This window comes from Pyxicephalus adspersus, chromosome 3, assembly GCF_032062135.1.
Source record: "Pyxicephalus adspersus chromosome 3, UCB_Pads_2.0, whole genome shotgun sequence".
Lineage (NCBI taxonomy): Eukaryota > Metazoa > Chordata > Amphibia > Anura > Pyxicephalidae > Pyxicephalus > Pyxicephalus adspersus.
The window spans coordinates 61,672,725-61,688,068 of NC_092860.1; the positions used below are offsets into that span (position 1 = coordinate 61,672,725).

General features: G+C 38.7%; 1 protein-coding gene and 1 long non-coding RNA gene across 6 annotated transcripts in view; one reads left to right on the forward strand and one right to left on the reverse strand.

Annotated features, from left to right (window-relative positions):
- The window catches only part of LOC140326377 (uncharacterized), a 146,651-nt gene extending 135,283 nt beyond the window's left edge, over positions 1-11,368 (forward strand). For 2 of the 3 annotated variants that reach the window (XR_011919849.1, XR_011919851.1), the window contains 2 exons: positions 6,252-6,365; positions 9,868-11,368. This is a non-coding gene — a long non-coding RNA (uncharacterized lncRNA). The remainder of the gene's footprint in view (positions 1-6,251; positions 6,366-9,867) is intronic. The other variant, XR_011919850.1, reaches the window with a different exon arrangement.
- SH3GL1 (SH3 domain containing GRB2 like 1, endophilin A2) overlaps positions 1-15,344 on the reverse strand; it is a 111,550-nt gene that overhangs the window by 74,719 nt on the left and 21,487 nt on the right. For 2 of the 3 annotated variants that reach the window (XM_072404908.1, XM_072404909.1), the window contains exon 4: positions 13,333-13,476. The exons of the other annotated variant lie outside the window; for it this stretch is intronic. In XM_072404908.1, coding sequence (XP_072261009.1) covers positions 13,333-13,476 — 144 coding nt within the window. The remainder of the gene's footprint in view (positions 1-13,332; positions 13,477-15,344) is intronic. 3 annotated transcript variants of the gene reach the window in all.

Here is a 15,344-nt window from a genome sequence, read left to right on the forward strand (position 1 = left end):
CCTCTTTAGTGCAGGAGAAATGAATTCTACAAATGACATCTCTTGGATGTTGGGCGTCCTTACTACATGGGCCCAGGGTCCTGTGTACACAGTCAATTTCTAAATCCACATCCAATGGTACATTCAGTAACTTGGCAAAAATAGTGTTTACTCCAGAGGCTAATTCTGAATTAGAAACCGAATCTGGTAGCCCCCTGATACGAATGTTGTTCTGGCGGTTGTGGTTTTCTATATCATCATGTAACAAAAAGAGCAATGCAATTTGCGCTTCATGGCGCTCCAATATTTCACCATGGGAGGACACCTGAATAGTAAGCTAAGCACAGGTAGATTGAAGTATGGTGCTGGTCACCTGCTGCAAGGAATTTTGAATAGCTTGAAATTCAGCTTTACAGCTAGCCTCCAAACCCCCAATACTGGAGCTTAAATCTTGCTTAGTGGGGAGAGCCCTTAAGTTAGCTTTCCAGTCCCATACCTCTTCATCAGCATGTAATGGGGAACTGGAAATGGAGACCATGAGGCAGGGGCTTTTAATGGGAGATTCAGGGGGTCCTTGAGCGGAAAAAGAGGAGGAATTCTCAAAACAGACAACATACGGTCAAAGGAACTCTCCATGTAGGTGAAACAGGCCATCCTTAAGCTGCAAAAAAAGAAAAAAAAACCCATCCGAGAAATTGCTACAATATTAGGAGTGGCAAAATCTACAGTTTGGTACCTCATGAGAAAGAAACAAAGCACTGGTGAACACAGCAACGCTAAAAGACCTGGGCCGTCCACAGAAGACAAAAGTGGTGGATGATCGGAGAATCATTTCCATGGTGAAAAGAGACACCCCTTCACAACAGCCAATCAAATGAACAACACTCTCCAGGAAGTAGGTGTATCGATATCCATGTCTACCATAAATAGAAGACTGCATGAAAGTAAATACAGAGGGTGCACTGCAAGGTGCAATCAACTCATAAGCCTCAAGAATAGAAAGGCTAGATTGGACTTTGCTCAAAAACATCTAATAAAAGCCAGCACTGTTCTGGAAAAACATTCTTTGGATGAATTCGGAAGTGTTCAGAGACATACTATCTGCTCAAATCCAGCTAAATGCAGTCAAACTTATTGGGAGCCGTTTCAAAATACAGATGGACAATGACCCAAAACATACAGCCAAAGCAACCCAGGAGTTTATTAAAGCAAATAAGTGGAACATTCTTGAATGGCCAAGTCAGTCACCTGATCTGAACCCAATTGAGCATGCATTTCACTTGTTGAAGACTAAACTTCGGACAGAAAGCCCCACAAACAGCAACTGAAAGGCCTGGCAGAGCATTCAAAAGGAGGAAACCCAGCATCTGGTGATGTCCATGAGTTCAAGACTACAGGCTGTCAGCAAGCAAAGGGTTTTCAACCAAGTAGAAATGAACATTTTATTTTCAGCTTTTTAATTTGTCCAATAACTTTTGAGCCCCTGAAATTAAGTGATTGTGTTAAAAAAGGCTTTAGTTCCTCACAAAGTATTGCAATCTTTTTGTTCAACCCACTGAATTAAAGCTCAAAGTCTTTGGTTCAACTACATCCGAGTTGTTTTATTCAAAATCAATTGTGGTAATGTGCAGAACCAAAATTAGAAAAAAAATTGTCTCTGTTCAAATATTTATGGACCTAACTGTGTATACCTTTTTAAACTATACATGATAAAGCAAACTCGCGGAGATAAGCTGATCAGTCACCAGTGAAGGGAGAATTGGAATAGTTCAGGGGAGAGTTATGGATAAATCTAAAAAGTTTACAATGATACACACAAGTACAGTAGTATATGTACTGAAACACAAAAGGATTTGGCAAACCCTGTTGGTAAATGCAGCAGGTTTAAAGAGACTGTTCACTAAAGCTAGAAGTCTGGCAAGTAAATGAGAGGAGTTGGAAGTCTTAATGAATGAAAGGCACTATGACTTGGTTGGCATTGTGGAATCCTGGCAAAATGACTTTACTTCCACAGAGCCCTCCAATCCCTCCTTGATTGGGTCCCACTTTGTCCTGTAATCCGCCTTTACCCTGAGGCAGCGCCCAGACACCTCAATCGTCTTCTGACTCGCTGCTCATGCGTGAGATCAACGTTTTTTTCCCTATTGCAGAATGGTACGTATCCCAGGCAGCTCTGTGTTCCCATTTAGTCTTTACTGTCAAAGAAGGTAAAAAGGTAAAAATTATCTACCTTCTTATGCAAAGTGAACATTTGGTGATAGATCAGCTTTAAATATTGGAGTCTGCTATAGGCCATCCAGTGCTAAAGAGGAGCTAAATAACACTGGGGAACAAATTTTAAGATAAGTCTTGGGCCCCTAATAAGGTGTGCAAACAGTGTGTCGAAGGTTTACGAATGTGGACAAAGGGAACACGTGATGGGATGCCATTTGGTATACCTATGGTTTGGCGAGAGCCAGGAGATCATTTCAGTGACTGTTACTTTTGTATAGTGAAAACTTCAGGATATAAAAAGAAAAATAAATGTAATAAAGTATCCTAGTTTACCATCGGCTATACGCCCAGTGGCTCATTCAGATGAATGCCCAGTGCCGGTTTTTGTTACACCACCCTTTTTTGAAGAACATGATTATGTTGATGAACTAAGTGTCAACAATGATGATGAGTTTGAAATAAAAGAGGACTCTGTTTGTAAGAGATTTGATCAGCATGAGTTGAGTGATTTGGGACTATCAAAGAAGGCTTCAGAACTCCTAGCATTAAGACTGCATGAGAAAAACTTACTTGAAAAGGAAACAAAGGTATCATACTTTCGAACCAGGGAAATTGCATTTCTGTAGTACTTTAGAGCTGACAGTGGCTTTGTGTATTGCAATACCATACCTGGTTTAATGGAGGAATTGTGAATTCCAATCTTTAACTCAACTGAATGGCAAATATTCATCGACAGCTCAAAGTAGAGTTTAAAGTGTGTCCTCCTTCACAACAGCAATATATTTGAGTTAGTCACAGTTGGCCATTCAGTTTCTCTTTGTGAAGAATATGCAGATGTTGCAATATCACCAACACACTTGGGTCATCTGTGTTGACGTTAAAATGCTATGCTTCATTCTTGGTCAGCAATGCGGATACATCCAGTATCTGTGCATGTGGGACAGCGGAGCTCGTGAGAGGCATTGGGTGGAAAGGAATTAGCCTCGAAGATCTGGCTAAAACCAGGTGATCCAAACATTCTACATGAGCCACTTGTTGAGAAAGAATATTATATTCCTACCTCTGAAAATGAAACTGGGTCTGATAAAGCAGTTCGTTAAAGCTTTGCCAACTGAAGAGACTGTTTCAAGTACCTCATTTTGGCATTTCCTAGCCTGTCATTTGAAAAAATAAAGGCCGGTGTGTTTGATGGTCCACCGATTTAGCAACTCATCAAAGATGAACATTTCGTTAGGACAATGTCAGAAGTCGAAAAGAATGCTTGGTTGTTATTTAAAGCCATTGTCAAGGACTTTCTTTTTTTTTTCTTTCTAACTTCCCGGAAAACCTTGGTGCAGTCAGTGATGAGCAAGGTGAACAAATCCACCAAGATTTAAAGGTCATGGAAAACCGGTATCGAGTAGATGGGATGTACATATGATGGCCGACTATTGTTGGAGCATCCGGCGGGATTGTCCTAACACTGAACACTCCAGGAAAAGCTTTAGGTGTAAATTTTTACCTCAACTGCTTACCCAATTCATTTTCAAATGTTTTACTGTAAAAACAAATGTCAAAGAATGACAATAAATTATTTTTATTTAAATTTCTTTTGCTCATACAAAGTACCTTCAAGTTATTTCATTTTATGTAAAATTTGAATGTTCTTTGACAAAAATCGAAGGTACACTGTTTCCTAAAAACTGTATGTGATCGCAAACAACTGGGTTAGTTTCTGGATTCACCACCCAAAAATTAGTAAAAACCAAATGTAAGATCTAACTCAACAAAAAATGTGTTCCCCAGTGTAGTCAACTACTTAGATAGAAAGAACTGGGACAGTGGTAGATAGGGATAATTTTAACTACCCTAAAATTGACTGTGGGAATGGCACTGCAGTTACAGATTATTGCATTTAATACAAGATAATTTTATGGTACAATTTACAGAAGCCCCAACTACAAATGTTACTCTGCTGGACCTAGTTTTTCAAACAATGCAGAGCTTATAATAAATGTGCATATGAAGTTAGTTTAACGTCCATAGTTGGAAAGGTCCTAGATAGTTTGATAAAGAACCACATTAGGGAGTTTCTGCTAGAAAATAATATAAGTCAGCATGGCTTCAAGAAAGACCGAAGTTGTCAAACAAATTTACTCTTTTTACGAGGAAATAAACAGGTAGACAGTGGAATAGCAGTTTATATAGTGTACTTGGACTTTGCTAAAGCATTTGACAAAGTACCCCACAGATGGTTATTATGGAAGTTAGGGTCAATAGGTTTAGAAAAGTCAATCAGTAAATGGATAAAGAACTGGCTTAAAGACCGCATCCAGAGAGTTTTGATTAATGATTCATACTGATTGGTCTAAGGTTATTAGTGGTGTACCCCAGGGTTCAGTGTTGGTTGATATGTTGATATGAAGTTTGGGATTAAAAGTACCATTTCTGTGTTTGCAGATGACACCAAACTATGTAATGGAATTATGTCCATACAGGATGTCTATAGTCTACAAGCAGACCTGGATGTACTGTTTGATTGGGCAGCCAGGTGGCAAATGACATCTAATATAGTTATGTAAATTTTTGCACTTGGGGGCTAACATGCATGCTTCATAGTGTCATACTGTCTAGGGGGAACACATTTAGGTAAGTCAGAAATGGAAAAGAACCTAGGGGTTATGGTAGATCATAAACTTAACAGCAAGCAATGCCAAGCTGCAATATCAAAAGATAGCAAAATATTTTCTTGTAATAAAAGAGGAATAGACTGCATATATGGAGACATAATCCTGGCCCTGTACAAAGCATTGGTCAGACCACATCTGGAATATGCAGTCCAGTTTTGGGCACCAGTTCACAAAAAGGACATTGTGGAATTGGAGAGTGCAGAGAAGGGCAACTAAAGTAATAAAAGCAATAGAGGAGCTCGGCTATGAGGAGAGATTAGCTGAACTGAACCTATTCTCTCTTGGGAAGAAACGTTAAAGGGGGAATATAATCACCCTGTATAAATATATAAATGGTCCATATAAAGAACTTTCTTCCCAATTATTCACTTTGAGATCATTACAAAAAACAAGAGGGCACTCTTTGCGTCTGGAGAAAAAAAGTTTAGGCTCCGGATAAGGAAGGAATTCTTCACTGTAGGGTCCGTAAAAATGTGGAATAGGCTCTCTCAGGAAGTAGTTTGAGAAATTACTAAAGATTGCTTTAAGAAAAAGCTGGATGCTTTTCTAGAAGCACAGAATATAACTGGGTATTAAAGCTTTAAAATAAAGATAACAATGACCGTTGATCCAGGGAACATCCAATGGCCTCATCAGGAAGGAATTTTTTTTCCCTGTTGAAGCAAGGGTTTTTTGCCTTCCTCTGGACCAACTATGTCCATAGGGTTTTATATCTAGGATATGTTTATTTCCCTTGTGGGTAAACTTGATGGCCTTATGTAATTTTTCAACCTGACCTACTATGAAAAATTCTGGGTAGCAGTGACCATAATATGATTTCATTTAAAACAAGTTGCAAACAGGAAGCAAAGATCAGCAGAGCAAATTTTCCATTGTTAGGGTGGCTTTTCATGATTTGGACTGGGAGGGAATATTGTCCTCAAAGAACACAGAACAAAAACAGGAATGTTTCAGGTCTGTTCCACACAAACACACTGCAAAATATATTCCAATGGGTAATAAGTTCCAAGAGGCAGAAACTTAAACCTATGTAAAAAGGCATTCCAGAAATAAAGAAAAGGCAGATTTACTAAACATATATATTTTTTTTTTAGCTCCAAGCGTATATATGTTTACCATTCATGTTTCCATAACAAGTCCAAAAATTGAAATAGCAAGGTCACAGCCTTATATAAACTACAATGGCTCAAAATTGATATGATTAAGCAACTGTTGGATGGGATTAAGGTTGATAAAGAGCCAGGACCTGATGGATTAAACCCAGGTGTACTCTACAGAGCTATGCTCTGGTATTTGAAAGCCATGGTTTCTAATTTTTAGAGACTTTTTATTCACTGTCATGGTACCAATATCATAATAATATAAAAATCTTGTTTTGCTCGGTCCTAGTTATGGGAAGTACAATATGAAAGCTGAAGACACTGAACAGAGCGGCCCAGAGACAGGAGTACCAGTCTGCTATACCCAGTCAGGACCAGGTGAACACAAAGCCTGTGATAGAAGGTAAGTGTCTGTTGAATGTAATAGGAACCTTGTAACTATGTGTTGCTATCCACAGTGCCTTAAAAAAAATTGTGTGCGAGGGGCGTGGCTTGGCAGTCTCCGGAGATGGCTGGTTGATTCCTCAATTCCAACTGCACCAGTGAGTTTTCTGCAGCTTAGCGGGCATCTATCCTTCCGCGATGGGCAAAGCAAAGAAGCTTAAGGTGGGCACCCAGGGCACCCATGAATTGCATAAATAGGGTGCCCCCAAGGCTGAACAGGGAAGATTTTCCCCCTTTGGGCCCCCCATCACCAGAGGGTGGTCTACCATCTGGGAGACACTCTACAGGAACACATTTTCAAATGCTGCCCACCAAGGCTGACTTTCAGCAACAGATATCTGAGGTCCAAGCAACCCTCCATTCTTAAATAAGGGTCCTCCGTACAGATCTGCAGTCCCTGACTGGGAGAGTGGAGGATTTGGATGGGAATTTACATCAGGCTAAAGGGGACATTGAGGTCCTTACACACAGATCTCAGGACTATCACTTAAAAATTAGGGATCTTTATCCTCACCTGGAAGATATGGATAATAAGGGTCACAGAAATAACATCAGAATTCGTAGTCTACCTGAAGCTACCCAAAATTCAGATTTGAAGTTAGTTTTGCAGGCTTTCTTTAATCACTTCTTGGGTTGCCCTTCTTTACGAGAGGTTGGAATTCCTATGGTCTATAGAGCCTTGAGCCAACCTGCCTCAGCCTCAAGATGTTCTCTTCCACCTAGCGGATATAGAATTGAAAGATGAAATTATGGCTGCTGCAAGGAATATGCGCAATGCAGAATCTGATGGGGCTCCCCTAGAGCTTTACTAGGACTATCTTGGCACACCCTGCCACAAAGACGCCTTCTGCAACCACTCCTCACCCTGCTCCGGGACAATCAGATTCCCTACCGGTGGGGCTGTTTAGCTTGACAGCCCGCCATGATGTGCACCTTTACCTTTGTTTCTAAACACTACCCTGGTGTTAACTCCCCCTCTAAAAATTGAGCGGGGATAGCAATTTTGACTTTCTTTTAGATTTTCCCGCATTCATTCCAATATTGATCCGGAGGGCAGATTTACTATTTTACATGGTACTTTACAAGGAGTCCTTTAACTATGTGCAATATTTACACCCCCAAAGCGGGACAGTTCAAGTTTCTTACTAAAATGTTGGCCCTCTTGGAGGAGTTCACACATACTTACTTGAATGTTGGGGAAGATTTTAACTCTGTTTTCTCCCCAAGTCAAGATAGAATGTCCATGTTCACATCTCCTCCACCTCCAACTGTGCTGCAACATTCTAAGCTTTTTAGATGTCATCAGGCTGGAGAATTCAGCACCCCACAAGCAGGCGGTTTACTTTCTACTCCCCTCCTCACCAAACCCATACCCGCATTGACTACATATTTATTAATTTACCGCTATTGAGGAATAGTGTTTCTGCTGATATCCACCCTATCTCGTGGTCAGATCATGCCCCGATCACTTTGGATGTTCTTTTTACTCCATCTAAAACCAGTCTGTCATTGGAGAATGAAGTATTTCCTCCTTAAAAACATGGATACCAAATTTTCCCTTACAACAAGTATACAAAACTATTTTGACGAAAACAAGGGTTCAGTAGCCCATACCTCCACTCTGGGAGGTTCATAAAGCGGTTGTTAGGGGTCAATGTGTGGCCTTGAGTTCCCGCCTTAAAAGGAACTCCAGTTTGCAGCATACCCTAAAAGAACAAGCTCTGAGGACTGCAGGTGTTTTGAATTTTATTTTGGCGCATAGGAGTCATAGATTGTCCAGAACGATGGTTTGCACACCCAAGAACTTGGGAGATCTAGGGGCCCCGGACCTAATTAAATATGTGGCGACTCATCTCTGCTATTTACCCTCATGGACCAAGTTTTTCTCCCCCAGTATATGCAGGGAGTTGGAGGCAGCTTGGCTTGCCCCACTTCATCCCAATGTGATGTTATGGAGTTCCTCCATGTTATTAACGGATAGAGATTTGCTTCCTCCGATGGCGTTTATGAAGAATATATGGAGAACCTAAAAAATCTTTAAGTATGGTCTCTCCTCTCATGCCTCTGTACTTACATCCATTATACACCCCCCCTTAGTACCTGATAGTCTAACCAAATCTATGTGGCAACCATGGAGAGAGAAAAAGGGCTTTTCCATATTCACCTCCCTCTTTAGAGGATTTGCATGCCCATACTCAAAAAGTCCGTTTGATGGAATATCTTACTGCTCTTCTCAGGACAAACGTGGCTGAAATCAAACGGGTCTGGGAAACATGGGATGCCTATTATGCTTAATTACAGGTTTAATGTGGTAATTTGATTCTGTGAGCTTCTCACTCATCATCGCCTTGGTGGCCCCTTTCCATCACTCCCCCCCCCCCTTCACTTATTTCATTGTTATGTTTAGTCTATTTTTCTTCTTTGGTCAATGTTTTGCAAATGTTATGTATACTGGGTTTTCACTGCTCACCATATTTGTCATATGGGACTGTACTTACTATGCTACAGTTCACTATTGTTATTCATATATGTTATGTATGTGGTTTTATCTGATGTACCGATAACCATCCTGTATACTGTGTTTATATTTGGGTTCTTTTTTATGTTTCTTGTTGTATATGAAAATTATCAAAAACTCAGTTTTAAAAAAAAATTGTGTGCAATGTGCTGCATTGCTGTGCAATTGGCATGCATTTAGTAAAACTCTCTGCATTCCTGCAATATGGGATATAAATATTATTATTACTATTTTTGCTGTCTGCACCCTATTAGGAAGATGTTGATCATTTCTTAGTGACAATGTTTTAGTTACCGAAATAAATGAAGGCGTTAATTCTGCATTGTGGTGATGGCATGTAGCCTAGATGCCTTTAAGACGAGATTGGACAAATTTCTGGAGGAAAGGTCCATCACAGGTTTCTAGCCCTGATGGGTATGTGCTACCTCCTTATTATAGATTTGGGCCACTGTGAGATACAGGAGCTGGACTACATGGGCCATGGCCTGATTCAGCAGGCTCTTCTTATGTTCTTATCAGGTTATCAGTCTTATCAGGTTGGTGCTCATTGCTGGTGTCAGGTTATGGACTGGTTCTGACAGGGAGCCATTGCTGTACATTGCAGGACATCCACATTTATCAACATCTGTTCTGTGCGTCCAGTACAAGGTTACAATGTCATTGCATTATTATCATTAATTAATTATTAACTTTGTATTGGCTGCTATCCATAGGAACGAACCTGGGCTCTTGCTAATAAAAAAATGAGAGCTTGTTTTGATGATTGAAGACTGCACGCTTCATGTGTATAGGAAATGTTTGCTACACCCCCAGCTGAGAATCACTGGCATAGATTGTTGATTCAGGGAATATCCATTTTTTTAGTGTTAAAAGTGTTTATTTTAGTATAGGGATAGATTTTTATTGGGTGCTTCATTTTTTTTTTAATTTTGTGTTTTTGTAGACTCCAAGCCTTGAACACCCAAAATGAGGGGAAAAAAAAACAAAAACAGATTGTGGAAGATCATTCCAAGAGGCCTGGACAGAGTCATTTCAAGTGATAGAACGAAATGGGAAATAATTATGTATTCTGTGTAATGAAAGGGGTTGTGTCCCACATCAAGTGTCAGAAGGCACTTTGACATCAACCACAGAAGTGCTGTCAAACTGTGAAACTGAAAGAAAAGTTTCTTGAAAGGAAATTGAGGAAATATCATTCCCAGTATCTTAGTTTTTGCAACTATCTTTCTAAAACAAATCATCTCACAGCTGCCAGTTTTTAAATTTCACTCTGCATAGCAAACCATGGTAAGCCCCTCTCTCTGCTGGGGACATTATCAAAACAGCCATGTTGTATGGGAGTAATTTCCCATTTCATGATTTCCCAAGGATAAAATTATTCAACGCATCTCTGAGATGCAATTTAGCAGAAATACTGGTAAAGTCAAGCGCATGGCATTACAATGCTGTGATGGAGGCTTTTTTGTCACAAGACATAGGACCAGAAAAAGTGGTTTCAATTACTAGTGATGGAGCACCTTCTATGGTGGGGGCAACATCAGGTTTAATACAGTTCTTTGTTAAAGAAACAAAACATCAAGTCATTCAGTTCCATTGTATTATACATCAAGAAGCCTGCTTGAATGAAATTAGGCTGTTTATGAATGTCAAGGGACGGGAATATCCACAGCTCACTGATAAGGCCTGACTTACCAACCTCATGTTTTTTTTTTTTTTTTTTTACAGATTTTACACTACAGGAAGGATGTTTTATGATATCAAAACATTTGAGAGAAAACCGCAGTTTTTTGAAAGAGAGCTTGAATGTGGGCTGCTGAAACACTTTCCATCTAAAAATGCATTTAGAAAATTCTACAGCATTTGCAGACAATCCTACAAGCCATCAGGAAATCTAAAATGATTTTTTTTTGGCAAAGGTGAAATTCAGTAACAGATTTTTACAGTTCTGTAAGATGGAGACAAGCCTGTGTTTTTTTTACTTCTTCAGATAAAGCCATATTTGAAGAACTTGATCTTTCCTGCTTACACTGGTTAGATTTAGAAAATCTGGAAATTGAACTATTGGAATTTCAAGAAAGCTCTATAAGGAAAAAAATAATTTTATGACCTATGTGAAACACTTGAGAAGATAGAAAGGATGACAAATGACAGCACAGTTCTGAAAATGAAATCTTTAAAGCGTGGAATTCTCTCCTAGATAATTTTATGTCAATGAAAGCTCTTGGGATTGCTTTCTTACTTTGTTTGGATCATCATATGCTTGTGAGCAGCTGTTTTCAGCTTTTAATTATATCAAAGTGCTGCATGTGTTGCTCTGAAACTTACAAAGTATGATCCAAGGTTGGATAAATTATCAGCATGCATACAACAGCAAAAATTACATTATTTGTTCAAAACCTTTCAAAAACTTTTACCTTTCAATAAAAAGTTGTTTATCATTGAAAGCTCCGTTATTGTGTTTTTCTTTTAAGACAAAAGATGTTAATGTAGGAGTTGTTTTTTGTAAACTAAACCCTCAGTATTCAGGTTAAAATGTGTGTAGGCACTTTGCGATTAATAATTTGGTTTGGGCACTCTGTCTCTAAAAGGGTCGCCATCACTGTCCTACATCGTTTGATAAAGAACCACATAAAGGAGTTTCTGCTAGAAAATAATATAAGTGATTTGCATTCAAGAAAGACTAAAGTTGTCAAACAAATTTACTCACTTTTTATGAGGAAATACAAGACAGTGGAGTACCAGTTAATATTGTGCACTTGGACTTTGCTAAAGCATTTGACACAGTACACCACAGACTGTTAACATGCAAGTTAGGGTCTATAGGTTTTGAAAATTCAACCTGTAAAAGAAAACTAGATTAAGGATCGCTTCTAGAGAATAGTGAATAATGATTCATCCTTTGAATGGTCTAAAAGGTATTAGCAGTGTACAAGTACACTGCCTCTGCACTGGGTAAATGTTCGAAATCCATCACACCCATATTGCATGTTTAGGACACATACTAGTATAACTTATAAAACATTTCAGTACGTATCTCCCATATCATTGACTATGTTTGCATCACACTCTGGCGCATCATACAAATTTAATATCATCCTACCAGAACCATTACACCCTACTTATGCTGTTTAACACCTAGCGACACCCACAGTTGTCATATTCCTACCAACTACCTTTAAATGTATTCTGTCATTTTTGAATTTGTGTCTATTATATATGCTCACAATACTCTACTCCACTGCATTAGTCTGTAAACTTACTTACCTATGGTACACGTATATTGACCTGTGAAGCCTATTTATGTAAAAATATTTGTAAATTTCCGTGACCCCTATTTAGCCTACATTGTTTTCAGCTCATCACAACCTGAAGGAGCCTCATGGCGAAAATGTTGGGACGAGACCTCACTACCTTTGCGTCATCTGCAGAATGAACAACCTGACCAAGGTTTTTACATCAGCTGACTTTGTCTAGCTTTTGTCTTGACACACCTTATGTATTAGCTGAGCTTTGTCTAGCCTTCACTTTTCTGTACTTCCTAAATAAATTTAACTTTGTTTGCCACCCCACCCTCCTTTTTTTCTGGTTCCATCTTTCCCAACCCTAATAGGGATTGAACCTTGATGTCCATTTTTGTTTTTATCTAGGATATATTTATTTCCCTAGCGGATAAACTAGATGGGCGTATGTCTTTTTACAACATATGTAACCTTAATGGAGACTTCCTGACATGTAGACAAAATAGCTATTAAGCAGGTATTGCCAGAATGAGTGTCAGCAATAAAAGAGTAATTCCCCATCCTCACACATCATGATAGGCCGTGATCTCCCGAATGGAAACAGTTACCAATAAAAAAAAAAAACTGAAAGAGATATTAGCCCCCCTCACACAAATTGATTTTATCTTAATATTTTAGGTGGCCAAGAATGTCTCTTCCTAATAAATTACTAAAATGTTCTATAATATGAATTGAGAGGCTGAAATGAGTCGACAGCTATCCAATTTAAAAAATGCATATTTTTAAAAGAAGTGTTTTGTTCTATGTGTACAGTAGAAATTACATATATATCACAAATGTACACACTTTTTATATGATAGTTGGAGACATATTGACAGAGATTGTCTCCAAGTTTGGTTCCATTGTGAATTTGCAGTTTAAATTTTTTTGTGCCCGTCTGAGATATACACAATCGGTCATGTTTTGTAGACTAAATATACAAATGGTAGATGTATTTTTTATTAATTTGTGTTAACCAAGTGTGATATATATATATATATATATATATATATATATATATATATATATATATATATTTATATTTATATTTATTTATGAATAGCCATAATTACCAAATTTACACATTACTCATGTAGGCTCTGTTTCCTTTTCAGTTTGATACGACTTACCAAAGTTTGAGTCTTCGCCAAGTTCTTTTCCATAACGAATCATACACTCTCCCAAAAGACCTTCAGGCTGAGGGTATCCTGGATTTTTCACTTGTCCTCGAATCTTCGATACAGTATTGAGCATAGAAAGCTTAGCACGAGATGCTGATCAGTAAATTGGGTAAGAAAAAAAAATGTATATATCTCAGTACTGACGTTTAAAAGAGCAGAAATGATCATGAAAGCAACATATGCAAAACAAGATATAAAGATATATGTTACAAAAATAAAATTGCCCAAATGCTAATTTTTGGTAAAAAACAGAGTGTATGTCTGCTGGGGTCTGTTTAGAAACTTACATCCCCAGGAGTAATTCTACTAGTCCCCGAGATACACTGAACAGTTCCTCCTGCTGACCTCCACATCTCCTAGCAATAACAATTTGCAGGTCTGTAGGTCAATATGAGGATTTATAGGTCCACTTGAGTTTTTGAACTCTGAAAGTTTTTGAAAATCTGTTTAGAAATAGTTTATGGCAGTTTAGGTCTGTAACTGATGGTGTATCTTGACAGTCATTTGAGGTGCTCTGTGGTGTATCAAAGATAATTTGCTTTACTAGGCCTACAGCACATTTAATTGGGTTTGTTGCTAACTGAGGCTTTCACACCTGCCTCCATTTGAGTACCACTTACTGCAGCCCCATTTTTTTCTCTATGGTGGTGCCGTAGGGAGACCCTACATGTAGCAGTTCCTGGTGTGAGCAAGTGGTAAACACACTGCAACCTCACAGCCAGTATTTTAGGTATTTGAAATCCCTTTTAAAACAAACACATGGTCTAGAAAATCAGGTAAATTATTATTACCAATATTTATATAGCACTAACATCTTAACACTGCTGTACATTAAATAGGGGTTGCAAATGACAGACAGATGCAGACAGTGATACAGGAGTAGAGGACCCTGCCCAGAAAAGCTTACAGTCTTAGAGAATGAGAAGGAAATGCTCCTTTCTGTAATGCATTCTGTCATAAGAAACTTGTCACTGCTCGAAATAAAAGGTAGCTGCATTTCTCAGAGAACTTAATCCTGTTTTGTTCATTCACTCACTTGCAATTGGTGGAATTTTGAATTTTGTTGACTTGACAATCGTACATTACATTTGTAATTTGGAGTTTTTCACTCATATAGCTCTTTGGACACTATTGTAAAATAAGCTAATGGCTTTTAATGCACTTTATTGGATCATTTTGTTTTCTTTTGTGTAAGATTGATGCTTACAAAGCCCCCTATCTTTTATTCCTTGTATTTTTACTGTTAATGTTTTATGTTTTATTATATACACACACACACACACACACATACATACATACATAGTTCTTTCCAGAGGGTTTTAGCCGGTTGCTCCGCCCAGCTGCTTTGAATACCCCGCCCAGCTCTCCTCGGCAGCTCTCATCCTCTGCACTGATCTCAGTGAGGCTGCTCTGTGCCATCCGTTCAGAGGATTGCTGCTGGGATGAGAGGTGAGCACACAGTTCAGCCTTCATGTGAAGGAGACACAGGCAGCCCCGCACCTATCTGATAGCACGAGCTCAGATTTCTATTTAAAAAAAATCTGCCTGTGAAATGTATCCACTGCTAGAGATGTATGAGAAATCTGCATGTCATTCTGCATCCTCACAGCTCTGTATGTACAAACCTCCATATCTCAAAATATATATGTCACAATGACCTGTAATTTTCAGGGTGTACAGGGGACCCTCATAAATACTAGTTACTACTTTTTCGACTATTTCAGCCCCCCAGCTTCAAAGAATTTCAAGATATGGGGGTCACAAATGTAAAAAGTTATGAAAATTTAACTTTGGGGTTGCTGTTTCAGAGGAAAGTGCAACTAGGAGTCCTAAATTGAAAATGCAAATTGGGGACCCCGGAGCCACTAACATAACAAGGAGCATTGGGGTGGGGCCCCCTAAATATATACCTACCTGTCACAAATCTATACCTATGAAACTGTCTGCTTCTCTTCTTTGAA